This window comes from Schistocerca cancellata, chromosome 10 (genome assembly GCF_023864275.1).
Source record: "Schistocerca cancellata isolate TAMUIC-IGC-003103 chromosome 10, iqSchCanc2.1, whole genome shotgun sequence".
NCBI classification, from domain to species: domain Eukaryota; kingdom Metazoa; phylum Arthropoda; class Insecta; order Orthoptera; family Acrididae; genus Schistocerca; species Schistocerca cancellata.
The window spans coordinates 105,957,410-105,977,970 of record NC_064635.1 but is presented as its reverse complement, the minus strand read 5'-3'; the positions used below and the strand labels follow the sequence as shown (position 1 = coordinate 105,977,970).

The 20,561-nt window shown below is 37.8% G+C and overlaps 1 protein-coding gene across 1 annotated transcript in view; it reads right to left on the bottom strand.

Annotated features, from left to right (window-relative positions):
* The window catches only part of LOC126106411 (gephyrin), a 123,154-nt gene that overhangs the window by 55,283 nt on the left and 47,310 nt on the right, over window positions 1–20,561 (bottom strand). Inside the window, exon 3 of the mRNA XM_049912688.1 lies at window positions 7,422–7,609. Coding sequence (XP_049768645.1) covers window positions 7,422–7,609 — 188 coding nt within the window. The remainder of the gene's footprint in view (window positions 1–7,421; window positions 7,610–20,561) is intronic.

Below are 20,561 nucleotides of genomic sequence, written 5' to 3'. Positions count from 1 at the left end.
AATAGGGAAAAACCTCGAAAGTTTTTAAATGTGGAGGTGGAGAAGATCAAGTGGACAGGTCATCTGACAAACAATGATACTGAGAAGAGCAGGAGAGAAGAAAACTATTCTGAATACAATTCTTCAGAGAAAGGCCATCTGTATTAGACACATACTTAGGCACGAGGGGCACATATACAACGCCACTGAAGGGAAGATCAAAGGAACTACATGATGAGGAAGAAGTATAATTCAACATCTGGATGACATGAAAGATGGAAGGAGGTACAGAAGACTCAAGGAAGAAGCTGAAGACAAGGAACACTAGCATCAGAAATTCTCTGTATGAAGAGACAGTTCTGCCACTACGCAGAATAATGCATAATAATAATAATTGTCTTGTCAAGAGCATTAGCTTCATTGAAACAAATTAAGCAAGGAAGTTGAAACATAACAAGGCATTAGCTTCATTGAAACAAATTAAGCAAGGAAGTTGAAACATAACAAGGTAGAGTATCTCCATCTACTCTGCCCTCACTGCTACAATAAATAAATTACAAAAGATTCCCATTTTGCAATTTACTTTTCTATCACAGTTATCATGTAGCGCAAATATCAAAATTATTTCAAAGGCTATATTTCCCAAATTCTTATTATTCCAACAGCAGTTTATGTTTCATCAATTTCTATGGTATGGTTTTACTGAGGAACTTTTTCCACAAAAATTAGATATTGAATATTTCACAGAGCTATGTGGTCTAAAAATTTTGGCTCTGCTAACAATCTTTTGCTGAAACATCAGACTATACAGATTTAATTAACTAAATTTAATAACTACAAAAACATATTTAATTTCCTTAATTTTCAATAATGTATAAGCAATTTTAATTTAAACATTTTATTGTTGAGATAAAAACAATACTGAACACTGCTTAAATTTTGATCCAAAAACGTATTAACTGTTTAGTTAACTGATTAGTTTATATTTAAAGAGGGATGTGACCTACTAAGTGATACAAAAACATGTATATTAATGACACTATGTTATTAACTAGAAGTACATTAGCACAAACTGCATGGAATACATTGTTATAAAAATTGTCATAAATGTGCTCCAACTGTGACTAGTGGTTATGTCTTGAGAGTAGTAGTTACAGCATTGCTCAGTAACTAATTACTGCGTGGTGATTTTGGGTGATAATGCCACTTGTCACTCACTGAAATGTAATTAGTTGAATCCTTGTGAAAGTTCATGTTATGTTTCCAGCAAGAAATTGACATAAAAACCACATAGTAACACAGCAACATTTTTGTTGATTTGAAAATATATTTGTTGGACATACTTTACTACTTATGAAAACTTTTACCACAAACAAGGCACATTAACAATAATTTTACCATGGAATATTATGGAGTGAGTGCAGCTTGGTTGGGGACCATTTACTATATATTTGTATCAAGCAATTCAAGAAAATCACGGAAAAACCCAATCTACAATGACTGAAGTGGGAATTTTAAGTCTGGTCCTTCTCAACATCTTCACCACTGTATCACATCATTCAATTATAACTTTTACACACTGCAAATTCATTTTTATAAACCTGTTAAGAACTTATGACTACCTTTAATTGACAAAAATATTCTCTCAGTCCTCATTTCTTCTGCAGAAGATCATTACATTTTTAAAATATTAAGACATAGCAAAGGAAAGCTATAAAACTTAAAAGCTAACAGGATGTATTAAAAAAGATCAGAAACAGATCTTAGTATTTAGCAGGATATTTTTTACTTGCAAGTTTTTTTCCACGAAATAACAGCTGTCTTCAGGAACGTAAAAAGAATTACTAGCAGAAAGTTTTTCTTTAACGTTAGCTTTCAGCTTCAGTGTTGGAACAGCAGTGCTATATACACTGGCAGTAAAAAACTGGAACGTCAAGAAAAAGTTGTGTGACACAAACAACAGTTGGTAGGCATGTTTCTACACCTCAGACATGATGTCGATTCAAATTTTGCACCAGTCACCAAAGAGTGACCCTAATGGCGCCACTATGACGACGCAAATCAGGTTTGCCCCAAATACATGCTGTAACAGTCGTAAGTGTTAGTTATCTTCCGAGACTGGGTTGGTGAGTTGATGCTAGTCAAGAATGCCTTCAAGGCAATAAAGACACCATTATCAACACCTCACTGAGACTCTATGAGGTCATATAATAGGGCTACGAGGAGCCGGATCTTCCTTCTCCTATATTGCATAAACACTCAGCAGGAATGTAGACAGTGTACATGACTCCTGGCAGCAGTGGTTGCAAGAGTGTATGGTCACAAGAAGACCGGGCTCTAGACAGCCACGTGGCACTACCAAGAGGTATGGCATATGGCTATGGCACATGGTACTGCATCTGCAACAGCAATCTGAGCAGCAGTTGGCACCACAGTGATTCAACAAATTGTTACAAATTAGTTATTTCAAGGAGAGTTCCAAAGCAGAAGCCCTGTAGAATACATTCCACTTACCCCAAACTACACCATTTGCGACTTCAGTAGTGTCAAGAGAGAGCTCATTGGAAGGCAGGATGGAGATTTGTTGTGTTTTCTGATGAAAGCTGATTCTGCCTCCATGCCAATGATGGCTGTGTGTTGTTATAAGGAGACCAGTTCGGAGCCTAAACCAACCTACCTGCATGGTAGACACACTGGACCTACACCTTGAGTTATGGTCTGGGGTGCGATTTTGTATGACAGCAGGGGATTCCCATGCACCCTGACAGCATATTCCTACATCAGTCTGGTGATTTGACCAGTTCTGCTGCTATTCATGAACAGCATTTCAGCATGTGTTTCCCATGGGATAATGCATGCCCCCATACCGCTGTTGTAACCCAACATACTTTACAGTGTGTCGGCGTGTTATCTCGGCCTGCTCCAACACCAGATCTGTTTCCAATTGAGCATGTATGGGACATCATTGGACAATAACACCAACATCATCCACAATCAGCATTAACTGTCCCTGTATCAACTGACCAAGTGCAACAGGCATGGTACTCCATCCCACAAACTGACATCTGCCACCTGTACAACACGCTTGCATTCAACATTCTGGCATTTACATTGGTTATTAATATACCAGGATTTCACATTTGTAATTGCTTATCTTGCCATTACATTAACCTGTGGTCCTGGAATGTTAATCACTTAAATATGTTACCTAGACAAATGTATTCCCAAAAGTTCATCTCTCTACATTATTTATTTTTTGGTGTTGCAAGTTTTTTTCAGTCAGTGTATATGGCATTTATTTTTATTCTTATCTTGCACTGGTGTTTGCAAAGAAGGGATTGTAGTTCCTTACTTTTCTGAAGAGAGAGGAACAACAGTTATTGTGGCATCAGTTCTCTGCATTAAAATGTTAAACAACTTCCTCAACTGCAAAGGCAAACCTGTAAGGCCCACATGCTCTCCGAACCTATCATTTCGTGACAGCATTTTGTGGGGCTACCTGAAATCAAGATTGTATGTAAACAAGCCCCAAACAATTGCCAACCTGAATATTTCCTTTTGTCAAGACATTGAAGCTATGTCAAATTAACTGCTCGAGAAAATCTTGCAGAGCTTTGAGAAGGGGCCCTGAATGTGTTTCTGTTAAGAAGGATGTCGTTTTAATGACTAATTTCCAAACCTAATTTATCTACATACATTTCAAAAATGTAATAAAACTACAGTATTATTACTTACTGTAATTTTTTTTCTATGAATAAAATAGTGGAAATTATTCAGTAATGAAATACACAAGTTTCCTCTGCTCCACCTTGTATTTTAATTTTCGCAAAGTGTGTACATACTTGCAAGTACCGTAGGCTGCAAATTCAAAAATAAAAATGATGTGGTGTGAGACAACTTACAGTTCCAAATTGGTTCCCCCTGTGCCAATGCTAACTAGACTGGGTCCAAAAGAACTAAGTTCTACAACAGCCCACTCTCTCCTTTTAGGAAGGAACAAAAGATGAGTTTAAAAATAAATTTACAAGAACGAACAATGAGGGGGCAGGGCGCCACCAGATCAATGGCGGGCTGCATGTGACCTGTACAGCCCTGGAATGCAGCAAAGAACTTCCTTGATCCAAAATACCACACCTTTGGCTGTATGTTCCATCCATCACAATTACATTTTTGTTGTTGAGGGTGTAATCTTCAGTCTGAAAAGTTGTCCAATATAACTGTTTATGCTAACCTGTCCTGTGCGAATCTGTTCATCTCTGCATAAATACTGTAACCTACATCCACTTTACACACATTCCACTTGACTGACAAATTAACTATTTCTTTATGCCCCAAGAAGTGTCCTGTCAACTTTTTTTTTTTCTTTTGTCAAGTTGTACCACAAACTACTTCTCTCCCCAACTCAGTTCAGTGCCCCTCAGTTATTTATCCCCTCTACCCACCTAATCTTCACCATCCTTTTCAATAGTCTCTTTTGATCTGTATTATTTATCATCATTTTCATTACTAATAATGTGGGGAAAGGAAGATTGCTACTTATCATAAAGTTGCAGACAGGCACAACTAAAAGACATTTATGCATTAGCTTTCGGCCACAGCATTCCTCAGAAAAGAAAACCCATACAGTGAGCTATAAATGTGTCAGATTCAGAACTTTCTCAATGTTCTGTATACTCTCATGCATTATAAAAACTAAATATCAATTGAAACATTATCATCATACTCACAAACAAAGAGAAAGAACTATCACATATTTACCTAATAATGAAAACAGAAGGAATGTAGAGAAAGTGTTATGCTAGTCTACCAGAAATAGGAAAAGCATATTGTAGCATATTGCCCTACAACACGTGGGTAAGAAAATAATTAAACACAGTACCTCCTTCTACTACAGTTCAATTATTTTGGTAAACGTGCTGCTCAAGAAATTCAAAGAACTTGAATGTAATTCTGTGGACATTACAACTGTCCAGAAAGCTTGCACTGTGTCTGAATACACACTGATAAGGTAGCTTAATGTTATCTTTTATCTGTCACAAGTGAACTGCCCAGAGCCCAAGCAAATAAAGGCAGTACAATGGTTGACTAAAATCCCAAGATCAAGAACAGCTGCTCAATTGTTTTTATTTCAATGGATCGGCAATTTGTTCAAACATTTATACCACTTACAAATCAGCCTTAGCTCTTATCACTGGTGTTTGTATCTAACATATTTGCATGAATCATTGACTAATTAATAGAAATACTTACTTTTAAGCAATTCACTAACAATGCTAAACATACTTTAAATTCTGATAGCCATACACAGAAATCTCCTGAAGATTTTCGCAATAGCATTTTTTAATTTTTTTTTAACTTTGGATTTTGGATACTCAACGCCTACGCAGATGATATGGTAGATCATGATTACTACTATTACTATTACAACTACTCCTTCGGTTTTGGCCATCTATTGAGCACACAAAGTAACTTCCTCATGGTTGTCTTCCGCCCTGATTTTTGGTCTCTTTTGTATTGCTTAATTCTTTCACTCAGTTCTTTTCTTCTTTCATCTGTCCATACCGTGCTGTGCTTTCTGACCTTTTTGTGAAAATCCCCAAATTTTCTAATCTTGTTTCGAAAAATTGACCTGTCTAGAACCTCTGCTTTTGCAGTTTTATCTGCTAAGCCACTTTCACTTCCCTGAACCAACTAATTTGTGTTTTGGAATTTTTGCCAAAACAGTCAACTTTTTTTTGTTACTGCTTTGTTCACGGTTCATTCTCACCAAGTGACCATAAAATGAAATTCTCCATTACCTGATAACATCAGGTAGGTTTTCAGCTTGGGTGCAAATTTCTTCATTACTTCTTCTCAACCATGTGCTCCCAACTTTTCCTGGACCAAGTATTTTCCATAGTACTTGCCTTTCTTTTTTCTCCAACTTCTCTATTTCTTCATTTTTGTTGAGGACTATACATTCCGCTGCATAAATGAACCCCAGTTTGATCAGTGTTGCAGCATTGGATTTTTGTTTTTTCTGAGAGTGATTTTTTTTAATTGTAATGTCTTCCATTAACTGCTAATCCATTTCCATTTTCTGGGCTTTATTTTTGTTTGCTTCTTTATATAGACCATTTGGATGTATTACTTCCCTTAACACTTAAAAGTTATTCACTGTGTCTACTATATAGAAATTTTGGATTGGTTTTAATGTTCATAATGAATTCTGTCTTCTCAAAAGAAATTTGTAATCCAGCATTTTCCACCATCACTTTGAACAGACTGATTTGCTCAGTTACCATACTGACATTTTTTGCAAAATATTGCTAAATCATTTGCAAAGGCTATACAGTTGGGTTTGACATTCAAGTTTCTATATATCCCAATCTGATTTCTTGGATTCCTTTTTGTTGGAGCCTAAAATATCACTCCTTTCTTACTTTTTCCAAAACACTGCTGAAGAGCAATGGTGAGAGGTCATCACTTTGCATTACATCAGCTTTAATTTAGTTACTTACTTCAGAGGATATCAAACAAACCTTAAGCCATCAAAGAAAAAAAAATCCTTTCAGCATAAAAACAGACTTAGTCACAAAATTATTTAACATCACTGATGCGTTTTACCCTTTTGGACAATCATCAGATTGTGTAAAAGTAACCGGATACGTAACCCATCCATCACAAAGTGATTTAAAATGGAAAATGGATGCAACAGCAACGGGATATGTTTTTCTAGTGGATGGATTACAATCCAATCACAGTTGTCTCCATTTTCCATTTTATATGGCTTTATGGTGGGTGGGTGGGTAACATGTCCAGCTACTTTTACACAATCCGATGATGGCCCAAAAGGGTGAAACATATCATTGACGTTACATAATTTCACAACCGAGACTGTTTTTATTCTGTAATAATGTTTTCTTTGTGCCACTTACGTTCGCTGGATGTATGTGTGAATGGGTGCAGGGCTTTAACTGCCAGGATAAGAGTACTGTTCGGCAGATTTTTATCACTGCCAAATTTTAGTACACAGCAGAAATGGCACTCTCCCTCTCTTGCAATGCCACAATCTATTTTATAAAGCCATATTTGGTATAAAGAATAATTGGGAGAAAGATCACTTTAGCTATTTAACTACCTATAGACTGCTAAAATCAACAAAAGTAGTTATGTTCCACAGCTTTTTAGTATTACTGTTTTGTTAATTAATTTATTGTTTTATAAAATGTTTCAATAGTTGTGTGCAACACTTGCACAAAAGAATAAGTAACGGTGCCAGAGATTACGCTAGCTCGCTATACTTTAAATTCTACAAAAACTTCTCAGGGATCTGCAATTCATATCAATTATTTACCTGAAAGCTATCTACCTATATGCAGAGGCTAAAAGGCTAATACTCCACTATTACACTTGCAAAAACAACATAAAGGAATATAAGCCAAGATTAAAATGAGACTGACCTTGACAGAACCGCAAACGGAGTTTTTTCCAGCCCCTTCTGGAGAATGAGAGTAGACAAACCTGGCGCCTCCTTTGACACGACACGCTTTGTGGCTTCCGGTGTGACGTCACGAGGTGCAAAGCCTGTGCCACCAGTCGTCAAAATTAGGTCCAGACGTAATTTGTCTGACCAGTCAAACAGTATACCCTGAAGAAAACCATAGCAATTAGTTATTTTGATGGCTCATGTTACTCCAGATCTATAACAATAAATCAGACATTTATTGCTAATTTACACTGTGAATTACTTTATTAATCACAAAGCAGTTGCTTTTCTTAAGCACTCCTCCTCTATCCATATATTCATACATAAGGTTTTGTAGATTCCATCAAAAAGGGAAACCTTCAAGAATATGGAATGAGTCAAGCAAACCATAATGCTTAATATGCACACATTATTATTAATAAACTATCATTATATTTCTTCATAACGCTTGTGCTTTTGCCAACTACTAAACTGGATAGAAAGTCACTAATTTGGAAAAAGTTACCAATTCATAAGTTACATTAAATATCTACTGTTTGTCTTCTACTGGTAATTTAATTTACTTAATTATGTTGATATTTTTTAAATAAAACTGCTACCCACAAGTAATACCAGATGTGTGTTCACAATAGAGTATACTACTATTCATGCAGATTTACTATGTACTTTCCATGTAGCAAAAAGGAATTTTCAATCCATGAATCTACATACCAAACCTAGTAGCTCACATCTCAATTTCCTTTATGTCTTTCTCTCACCTGACATGCTGAGACTGCTACACGCTCAAGCAGTACTACAGAATGGATCACGCAATTGTTCTCTAAGTGGGCTCTCTTGTCTGTATGCTGCACTTCCACAAAAGTCCCTCAGTAAACTATATTCAACCATTCAACTTCCCTGCAACTGATCTTATGTGCTTGTTCCATTTCATGTCCTTTCATAACATTACATGTTGATATTTAACTGTCATTAGTGTGTTAAATAGTGTACTAATAATATTATATTTGAGTATTACATATAAAGCAAGTTGCCACTCATTCAGCCTAACATAAATTCTGTCAGGATAACAAGATCTCTACTTCAAAGAACTGCCAACATGCACTGTACCAGAAAAAAATCTATACTCATTAAGAAAAGATTGCTTGGAGGCCAAACTGTGATAAATTTATGAGCCCTATCTTAATCATATCATCGTCTGTAAAACACAGCAAAGATAAACTGCATTTTCTCATGGCTTGAAATTATGGCATGATAAGCTAGGATTAAAGATTATCTAGAAATTTTGGACACAGGGAATTGTTCAGGAGTTACTTAAGTCATTCCATATCTTATATCTGATAACATATTTCACCAGCTGTTGTCTGTGCAGATTAATTTCATATTATATCTGAACTGTTGGTAGTTGGTATATACTTCATGTCAGCATACTTCATTTAAAACATGTAACACAGCTCCCATGGAAAGGTGTATCGGTTATTTGGAAACACAAGGTATCTATCCAATACAGTGGAAAGAGCTGATGAAGACAAATTCTTATTTCCCATAAGACATTTAAAATTGGGAAAAATGCTCATTTACTAAAATTAAATGATTGAAGTGTACATAAAAATCGTTTTTAGTAGCAGTATGCACTATTAAGTGTTGTTATGGATTGGGTGGGTGTATGAGATGCCAGCATACTTCTCTCATGTTTGGCTTTTTATTACAGCATCATGTTCACTCAGTTAACGTTATACATATGAGCATATCACATGTGCACTTTGTGCACTTGCAAATGATGAAACCATGCTTGAGAGAGGACATGCATAGGCAGCATCTTCACTTTCTGATAAGGAAAGTAATGAAAGATTTGGAAACATCAACATTTGGTTCAAGGTAAATTGATTGTTATCATTAAATTATGACAAGACCTCACCACATACAGTACAATAACTTCCATATAATTAATAAGCTCAAAAAAAGGTCAATGTGTACAACTAGTGCTATATGTGATTTAAAAGGAATAACTTACAATGACAACTTTTCCCCCCCTCAGCACCTCTGCTACATGGTGAGTAGCAACTTTCCCTTTTCACAATATTGTCAAATGCTTAAAACTGTTTTTTTTAGCTTATATTATAATTAATATTAATACTACTATATCAAAGGAAAATTCAACTGCGAAAACTACTACATTACAAAGCCTGCCAGCACAGGGTTACTTACCTTCAGGAGGCTAAATTCAATTTAAAACTGAAAACTCTAACACCAGCTTTAGGAACTGCTGGCTTCTCCCTCAGGGTGGAGAAGGTCAAAAAGGATGGGCAGGTCCCTCAGACCTAAAGATAAGGGGACCCATCTGTTCTGATGGTAGGAGGCGTCAAAGATGAAGAGGAAGGGGAGAGGTCAGAGACAGACAGACAGAGAATTAAAAATCTAATGGATAGTGGAATTAAAAACTGAAAAAAAGACAGAAAAATACAGAGGGTCAGGTTGGTGAGGGGGATTATAAAAAGGGAATAAAGGAAGTAAATTAGTGTAAAAACAAAATATTTAATAAAAAATAATAATAAAGGAGTGAGAGATTGTAAATAAATGAAAGTTAAGTCTAGGAGGGCGTCTGGATGTGAGGATATGTTGGAGGGTAAGTTACCATATCCAGAGTTCAAAGAAACTTGTATAGTGTGGGGAGGATTCAAATGGCTTATGTGGTATAGTAGTAGCAGGAACTCAGGTCCCTCGAGTTATGCTGCAAAGCATGCTCAGCTACTGTGTACGGAGTAATGGATGTCTTCAAGACATCCACTCCAAGGCAGACTGTTCCTGTGTGTCCATTCAAGGACTCAGCCAGTTCGATGGTGGTTATTTCTATACAAATCACTGTACTGTGAACAGGTGTAAGTTAATGTGGTTTCACATGGTTCTCTGCTTGCTAGGTTGTATGGTCTACCAGCAGAGGAGCTGGAGCAAAAGTTACACACGGGTGAAAGGGATCAGTTTTACTGTGGGCAGTTGCAAAGGTAAGAACCTTAGGACTGGGATAATAGTCTGGGAATGTTATAAATTTCAAGAAGAATATTATTGAGGACAGTAGGGTGACAGAAGGCAACAATAGGTGGTGTGGGGAGGATATCAGAGAGAGAAGATTTAAGGATCCAATCTGAGAATGTCACAACCTTGGTCAGAGAAATTTATTGAAACATTCATTAAAAGCCTTGGTGGCACTACATGACAAGCAGAGCTTTTGGGTTTTGTGGAAGTAGGAGCCATATCAGCTGGAGAGTGAGAGGAGGAAACTATCTGGGAGATTGTTCTGTGGGGGAGCTGGGGGAGAGAGAAGACCAGGTGATGTGGTCAGTGTAGGTCTTTCGGGATTCACCAGTGAAACAGATATGTTTGCCATGCTGTAGGGAATTTAGCATTTGATGTGGAGGTGATGGCAGATGTCAAAGTGGAGGTGTTGTTGCTTCCTGTTTGGCTTTATATGGACTGCTGTTGAATGTGAGCTTCAATTGAATGGAAACCAGTGTCAAGTAATGGCTTTGGATTTGAAAAAGGACCAAGTGAGTTTAAGTTGGTTAAAAGAGTTAAGCTGTTGCAGGAAGAGTAAGAGTAATTGTTCACTGTGAGTCTAGACTGCAAACACGTCATCAATAAATATGCACGAGGTCCAACTTCTAGGTCCTGAGCAATGTCTCTTCCACGCAACCCATGAAAAGCTTATCATAGAACGGGACCACTGCAGTACACCTAATTTGTCTGAATGTCTGGTCCTGAAAAGTGAAGAAGTCATAGGTAAGTGTGAAGTTAGCTAGGAAGACAATAAATGAGGCTTTATGGAGTCTTCCAGGTGACCATTGGGAGAAGTACTGTTCTTGAGCTGAAAGGCTTTGTGTCTGTCAGATAATAGTGTAGAATAAGGTTGTGTCAATAGTGACAAGGAAGGCCCCATGTAGGAATAGATTGAGGCATTCCAGGAAGTAATTGGTGTCTTGTGGAGAATGGGAGGCTCTGTGTAATGGGTTTGATGTCTGGTCTACAAGAGCTGAAATGTATTCGGGAGGTAGTGCCGGGGAAGAAGGGGAGGGGGGGGGGGGGGGGGGAGGTGCCGCCAGAAGACAGATGTGATGGGATGGCTGTGATGGGTCCTTTTTATGGATTTTCAGAAGTAGGTAGAAGGCGAGGTTGTATGAGCCATGAGGGGTAAAGATGTTCCACAGAAGCAGGTGTGAGTCCTTGTGAGGAATCTAGGTTCATAAAAACATTTTGCAGCTCAGTCACGATGGAATAAATGGTGTTTTAAGAACAGTTCTCTAAGTCAAGATGTTCACGAGCTGACATTATAATGCCCTTAACAGCACACCCTGCTTGTCACCCAGTATCGCCCAGGCTTCAAATGCCTCAATACCTTATTCCAACAAACCTATGCCTCTGTCTCAAGTTGGATCGTGAAATGATATTCTCTCTCCCTGGTATATTTCCCATACCACTGTCACCAATCTAACCTCTGTGACATTCTAGTTAAGCCATATGATATTCCCAAATCATTATCCTAAACCCAAAGTTCCTCTGTGACGGTTCCTGCAGTAAAACTTGCTCCATGCACCCATCTACCATCACTTACTCGAGCCCCCACCAAACACAACAACTAAAAAGGCAGATAAATGTGCAGAAACATGTATTTTGTTTGCCATATCAGCTGCTATAGGAATGGCCACCACCAAACTGTCCTTGGCACAGTGACAGTGATCCGCATAAAGGTTGCATTTTTTCATTTTACATATGGACTTCACATCTGTGTTGTGCCCATTACCACCACGTTCATAAGTAACCCTCATCAGTGATAACGTCAGATGGAGCTTCCTCCACACTAATGTGTGGAAAATATGACAAGTGATTATACAGGGTTGCCAAAATAAAAGAGGCCTCATGTCTTATAAACAACATACAGACAATTCACTCATTTATTGTAAATACAGAATACGGAGTAGTAAATTATTATTGTGAAAAATAATGTACTCAACATTCAGTGGGTCAATAGTTCACAGGAGGTGCTGAAAATTTTCAGTATAAACCTTGATACACAACTTAGCACACCTCAACATATTTCTGTTTCTCACCAGAAATTTGAAACTTTTTTTTTCCAATATCATTATCCATTAACAAGATCCAGACACTCAAAGTTACCATACTTAAGCAGAAAATTGCAGAAACTAGTTATCTAAACAACTTACCATAGCAAATTACTCAAATTTTAGCTGCACATTGTTTAGACATTTGTCTAGAACACCATTTCCTCATTTCCGAAAATCTTTATTGATGATCAAGATACAGCATAAAAACCATGATTTTTTGATACCTAAATTATCATTTGTGGTGATAGCCACTTCCATAATTTTCATTCATGTCAAATCACTGAAATTTTTACCATGTGTTCTTAAGATGATTTTTTCATGGAGACCACGAAACTTTTTTCGATACCTTTATCCATTACTGAGATTCAGTGGTTCAAAACTGCCTTACTTATTCAAGTAAAATATCCACATCATATCTGGTCTGAGGTGTAGACGTAGTCTTAAGTAATGCGGTAAATATGTCACAACAGTTCTGCGGTCATTGTCAGGGTTCTGAGGTCACTTAACTGTGTTTTTAGTTGCCATTTTTTCACCAATAAAACTTTATGATGCTCTGTGTCTGTACAATGGGCACTTCACTTCATGCCTATATGGCCATTCAATGGTGACACCTGAAGGTGTAAGCACCTTACCAAAAATTATTTTGGCATATGTAATTCTTTATAGCTGTAAATCGAACACTGCATTTTTTATGTACTGTAGGTGTAGCCTAAAAATGTAGTGCATTTTTAAGTAAAGCAGAGTAAACCGAACTTGCATTAGATGGCAGATGATTTTCGCTTAACCTTATATTGTATGTGTCCAAGTATGAAAGATGTGTCAAAGTACACATATAAACTCTGAAAATTTTAATGACCTACAGAATTTGCTTTATATAAGCAGCACACCCTGCAGTAATGGAAAAGAAGGGGAGAAGCTGAAGAATGCTACTACCAAAGCAGACAAAAGGTAAATATGCTCTTCTTTAAAAGACTCCAACAGAAAAGTAGGGAGCCAGATTCCTCAGCCCTCTTTCTACTGTTCTCACCAAAAATTTCGACACTTGAATGTATTTGTGCTCTTTTCAACACCAAACATTTTAAATCCTTTTATACAGTCTCTCTTTGCAGTGCAGCCTTCATATGCAGTATCTCCCACTCACTGCCACTGCTACTGCCACTGCCTATATATGTGTGTGTCCTCCACTGTCTGATTTTTCTCCCATTGGCAACTTCTCCTGTCTGTACCTCCCTCTGTCATTGTCTTCAGCCCTTTCTCTCACTCTTCCCTCCCACTCCCTCCTCCTCTGCCACTTTCACTGTCTCTGTCGCACTGTCATTGTCTTTGTACCATTTTTGTTCCCTCCCATTGCACTGTGTCTTTATTTCTCTTTTACAGTCTGCTGTCTTTCTCGTCAACCACCATTGTCTCCTGTCCACACTTGTCCTTGGTGGTGGTTTGCTTGACACCTAGACCAGAGAACATGTGGGTATAGAGGATGGAGGAAAATGGGCAATCTTTTTTGTGTTTGCCAGTCCAGGGAGGGGGGGTGGGGAAATCCAACACCCCCCCCCCCCAAATGAGCATAAATATGGTCTCCACTCATCTCTCTTAGTCATTTCCACTGTCTCCTCTTTCTTTTGCCCCACTCCTACTATCTCCATCCATCTCTCTTTCTCTTTTACTGGCATTTTCTCTATTCCACTATCAGTCTCCTCTCTCTTTCCCTCCTACTGGAACTGTCCCCTCTCTCTTTCTATCCCATTGGCACTGTCTCATCTCTCTTCCACTGTCACTGTCTCTCTACCACTCTCTTTCAGCACAAAAAAAGCATGAATATCACATGCCAAAATTTTTGGTGAGAGAGGTGGAACAAGGATTGACACAGCTGGTTCCCTACTTTTCTGTCAAAGTCTTTTAAAGAGGAACATATTAACCTGTTATGCTCCAACAGGATCATTTTTCCACTGGTTGACTAATGCAGCCTCTTTTCTCTCCAGTGGGAGGGTTCATTGATGAGTTAGCACATTCCTGAGATTGGAGTGCTGTCAATTATCAAGGAATGACTGACTGACAAAAATGACCATTGCTTGTCACTGGTTATGTGCAGACTGTATTCTGCAAGGTCATCAGTAGCTCTACAACTGAGATTGTTTTTGTAAATATAGTCAGCTAGCCTGCTTGAAACATCAAAGTCTCTTTCCGATCTTTTGACTTGTTCCTAAACCAGCTTGTGTCATGTGGTGGCAGTGGATGGAAGGAAAGAATTTTAGTGATGGAAGATGATACAAGAAAGGGGACAGCACTGTGCAGATGGATGGTCAAAAAGCACAGTGGTGGCAGGGAGAGAAGGAGCCCAACCACTATCCACAGAAGATGCCAAGTGTTCTCTGGTGGGGCTTGTGCTTGCACTTCTTAGCCGAGTGCTGTGGGATGGTGAATACGTTCCTGCCAACATCAAACTTATCCATGGTGCTGGAAAACATGAGCACTTGCTGAAACCACTCTACTACATTAAATTCAGTTTTGTTAGTTGCTGCTTCTGGCAAGACTAAATCCACAAACTCTTATGTCAACTGTAGCAGAATTGCAGTAGAAAATGGATTATTCTGATTTCATTCTGTTCAGCTTCATTCTTTGACTCCCAGTAAGTTTGAAAAATGTCTTCTCTGTGCAGATTAACTGAGAAGAAATTATTACAAACTTAACTGTGTAAAAAAGCAGTATGAACGTGCTGATGTGTTTCAAAAAGTGAATGTTTCTTCTTCTTCTTCTTCTTCTTCTTCTCCTTCTCCTTCTCCTCTGCCTCCTCCTCCACTTCCTCCCCCCCCCCCTCTCCCAGTGCAGTTGGTGCATTCATGTCATGTGTCATGTAACTGAATTGTGTGGAAAGGCTGCTTTGCCATACATTGGTGGTTCACAGCATAAGTAGTTTAATAAGTATGCATATTTTGTGTCACATTGTGTCCAATGGCCAATGACCTAACAAATTATTAGATATTTGTTCTACAAAATATTCCATACAGAAATATAAGGGATTTCTGCCTGGCAGAATATATTTAGTAAGCACCCTAGAGGTATAGATGGCCCTTTACATACCAAACCTGGTACTGTAGGTGACATAAAAGGTCCCTTTGGAGCCATTATGCTACAAACTGCAGGAATCAGGTGTAGGGTAAGAAGTCTTCTATTATTTACTAAAGTTTGTTTGGTTCTCATATGTCTGCTCTGCATTTTGTCCTGTCTGTTTTGCTTAAGAAATAGTTTAATTTCTGAGTTACAACAACATTAAATTGAATTGGATGACGGATAGAAGTAAGTAGCGGTCATAAATTGCAGTGTGATACACAGACACAGAGGATTTACAAAGAATATTCTTCTCCTTGTCAGAAGAGAGAAGTACACTTAAAAGCCCAGAATTCTTACAAGCATTGGGCACAGATTATTAGTTAGCCTACAGCATGGGTCAGAGTTCACAAACATCCTCCTCCCTAACTTTTGGACTTTCACAAGCTATCAGGCATCTGCAGCTGTGCATCAAGGGTAGCATAATCCAGGCGGCAACAACTAAAATCTATTTTGCTTCTCAAAGACAGACAAACATGCTGCTCGGTGTGTGTTCATAATGTTCTGTCAAATAAGTGAATACATTACATTTCCTTGTAATTATGCTCAGCTGCCAGTCACCAGATAACTTCTATTTCTGTATGCCATGTGCAGCCATACAGTATCATCATCATCATCATCATCATCATCATCATCATCAGAATTTTAATGTTCTGGCACTTATTGTCATTTGCCTTCTTGCTTCCCATACAATGTTGTTATGTATGGATTACAATCTTTTAATTTTGTACACCCTTAAATGTTCTTTGTTCATAGTGGAGTCAATCTTGTGACACAGAACACATTCTGGAGCCAACATGGTGGCGATCTTATACAAGTGGACAACCAGTCACGTCCAGCAGTGAAGCTTAATACGGCTAATGCCATAGGGTACTACTCAGCCATTGCAAAAGACGGTTTTACAGATCTCTCCCTCACCTGAAATTTTAATGGACCTTTTAATTCTTCTTTATACATGATGCTAATAGCACACTTTAAATGTTAGGTTCTTTTTTTTCAATTTGTTTAATTTGTGTGTTCTTTAAGGCTAGAAAATCCACTGTTTCATTACCGTCTAAGCTACAGTGAGACAATACCCACTGAACTGCATTTGTATCGTTCTTCGATAATCACAAAAAATGACTGCTTTGTTGAGCATATGTAAAATCGTATTTCGCTGGCTTACTGCAAATTCTGATGATTTCAAGTTCACCTTCAAAACTTTACCAGTGTGGTCCTAAAGTCTGATACAAAGAGCAAATTTTCCTGTACATTTCTATTTCAATGTTTCCTTCTTCTCCATTATTTATTTATTTTTATTTATCTTTATTCATCCAAGAATCATCTCACAATGTTACAGGATTTGTCATGGTAATACAGTGCAATTCAGTAGCTCAAAATATACATACACGTAGAATACATAACAAGCTTAATGATGGTAGGACAGGTTGTCGGCCATGGCCTCGATTAAGGAATCATCCCAGCATTTGCCTAAGTGATTTAGGAAAACCATGAAAAACCCATATTGAGATGGCTGAACAGAGCAATTTCTTCCTCCTGGACAAGAGATCAGACTCTTAACATTTTAGAAAGCATTCTATCAATAAAGCGTAAACAATGATCGGTATAAAATTCAGTAAAACTGTCTCGATTACAGCCGATGTTCATTTGGCAACCAGTTTCGGTCTATAATTTAGACCACCTTCAGTCTGTAAGCACCATGATGGCAGCTGGTGGCAGTGGACAGAGCAATATCCATAAGAGCCTAGATGTCAACTGCCCAATTCTCTTACGGATATTGCTCCATTCAGCACCACCAGCTGCCATCATGGGGCTAACAGCCTGAAGATGGTCAAAATTATAGGCCGAAACTAGATGCCAAATAAATATCTGTTGCAATCAAGACTGTTTCACCGAATTTTAAGTCTCTTAACAGCTGCAATGCCTCATTCGGTTGATCCCTATGAGCCATCTGTGTAGATGTGGTGCCACTGTTCTTCAGAGTGTCTCAGATTTGTTGCTTCCAATGCTGTAGCTCTCATTATTAATTTATCTGTTTCATTCTATATTTCCATTATGTCTAGTTTGCATTGTAGTTGAGGAAGCTTAACTGAAGAGAGAGAAAAAATAAATTCTTCAGCATTAACTTTTGCAAAGCACACATAGTCCTCCGGTTTCATTTTAGGTTCTTCTATTTGCAGGTGTTACCAGCAGCGCTATCAGGTTATCTGCTGATGATGATGCTGTCTGCAGGAAAATGTTATTGGGCAATCTTAAGGAAATGCATAAACATCTGGAGAAAATTTCCAACAGGTTTAATGAATGGTAGATCTCCTTATGCGGATAAATGCAAGATAATGTCTATAAAAGAGGGAAAGAACCCAACAGCATCTGATTATAAGACTAGGGCAAACATCTGCAGTGGGATGGACACAAAGTGAGACAGTGAATGAAAGACTTAGATTTGTTTTGTACGGTTCTGGGAAAGTGCAGTGCATCAGTAAATGAAATTGCATGCAAGACACTTGTGTGACTAATTCTAGAGTATCACCCCAGTATTAGGAGTCATTACTGCATACGCACACCAACAGACATCGAAAAAATTTAGAGAGGTGTTGCTAAGATCACAACAGATTGTTATATCCCATATTAAAGTGTAACAGAGATGCTCAAGAGATCTAAAAGAGATTGTTTGGAAGGAAGGCTGCATCGTTCTACAAACAGGTGCTGAATTCTATTAACAAGACCTCTTTTATGGGGTGACAAGATTCCATAAAAAACAAAGATAGTGATTTTCAGCATCCACTTTGTATCAATACTGATCTAATCTATCTAAGCATGCATCCTCACAAAGAGAGAACCATCGAAACTCCAGGCATCCGAAATGAAATTCCTTAGATCCACCATCAAAAAGGCTATCAAAGGGAATGGTCCAATCCAACATCCCAAAACCTACCCTGAAATTTTTCACACAAAAAAATGAAGCAAGAGAAATGCACTGACAAAATTGTAACTGCTAACACAAACTGCACGAATTTTTTTTTTTTTTTTTTGGATGTTAAAGTTACTCTTTTTTCCCCACACAAAAACAATTTATAACAGCAGTTTGTAGGACCCTTCCTGTCTAGTATGCAAATCAGCGAATAAGTAGATGCAACTGTGACAAGAGAATGCAGCACCACATAGTGTGAAATCCAAAGTGCCCACTTCCAAATTTTAAGCACTTAAACCACACCAAAAAGCCTGAAATCATCAATTTTTCAAATAACTTTTCATATCAACAGTTAAACTGTTGTAGATGAGATTGTTACACAAGTGACTAGCAGAAGGAAGAAAATCAAGGCAGTGTATGACGTTAAATTACAAACGATTTCCGTGAATCAGGACTTTAATTTGTTGATGTTAAATATTTTATAACAATTCCTGTAGCACACTTCTTATGATAGGTTTTGAATAATGTATACTTTACCAACAATGAAACAGTTCCTTTTTTATTCTCTGTAGTCGTCACAAAAATGCAAAGTGTCTACCGGACACTGAAAACAAATATTTTCCTTATAACAGGCACACCTGATAAAAGAAAAATTATTAATGTATTCATCAATTCACACTCATTCCTACCTTAATTCATACAGAAGTGGAATTGAATAAGAAACAGTCATGGCCATTGTTCTGCATGTTGTGCTACATACCAGGCATCCTTGATCAAATTTGCAAAATGTGGTGATGCAAACTCACAGTGCAGAAAGAAGTTAAGATGACTGTTCTGTTGATAAACCATAAATGACAAAGAGCTAATAGAAATAGTATTGTTTGATCACACTATCACTTCCAGGTGAAATCTGAATTATATAATCACTCTTTTTATCCTCCTCCTGGGGGTAATGGTGTTGTAGGCCAAGAGGACAGCAAAAGTAACAAATTATTTTCCACAAATGGTAACAAGACGTTTCAGATGAAACGTTCAAATTTATTCTCTCCCATTTTTCCGGATTTTGCTACATGAGGTACAATATTTTTGCAAGTAAACAGTCTTTTTTTTTTTTTTTTTTTTTTTTTTTTTTTTTTTTTTTTTTTTTTTTTTTGGTCATAATTTGGCTTGATGTTCCTGAAGACAGGTATAAAACTGCGGAAACAGTAATCCACTGATACTTATCACTGACACTGTTGTATATATGACTGCACATGTAAATCTGTCTTCTTTTTGCTGAAAATGAGAATATGCGGTTTGCACGCATTTCTTGCACAGAACACGACTGACTGTCGGTTTGTTTGGGGGGAGGAGACCAGAAAGCGAGGTCATCGGTCTCATGGGCTTAGGGAAGGACGGGGAAGGAAGTCAGCCATGTCCTTTCAAAGGAACCATCCCGGCATTTGCCTGGAGCGATTTAGGGAAATCACAGAAAACCACAATCGGGATGGCCGGACACGGGATTGAACCGTTGTCCTCCCGAATGCGAGTCCAGACTGACTGTCCTTGTACACAAGATTTTATTGAATAACAAGAAGCTTCATCTTCCCGTCAGTCACAAATGTCTTTATAGTAATACCTATTAATGACATCTTCTCTACGCATTTAATTAAGGTAAACTTCATAATTTTCTGACTTCCTTTTCCGTACATTGTCCTGAATCTATTCATTCAGGATGAAGAATCCTGGAAATCAGTAATGTCTCACTTGCAATTCAGAGCGTCCACTCCCATAGATCTTCCTAAGTAATGATGCACTGACGTCATGAGCAGTTCAAAATCTTTCAAATAGTTCTTATTTCAGACGTCCTTCAGTTTCATTTTGACACATACTTAGTGTAAATATTTCTTTCATTTATACATTTCATGTTCACATCTTATGTAATGAAACCAGCTTTGCACACTGCTTTGCTCAACCAAAAAATTTACTGCCTTTTCTTTTTCAC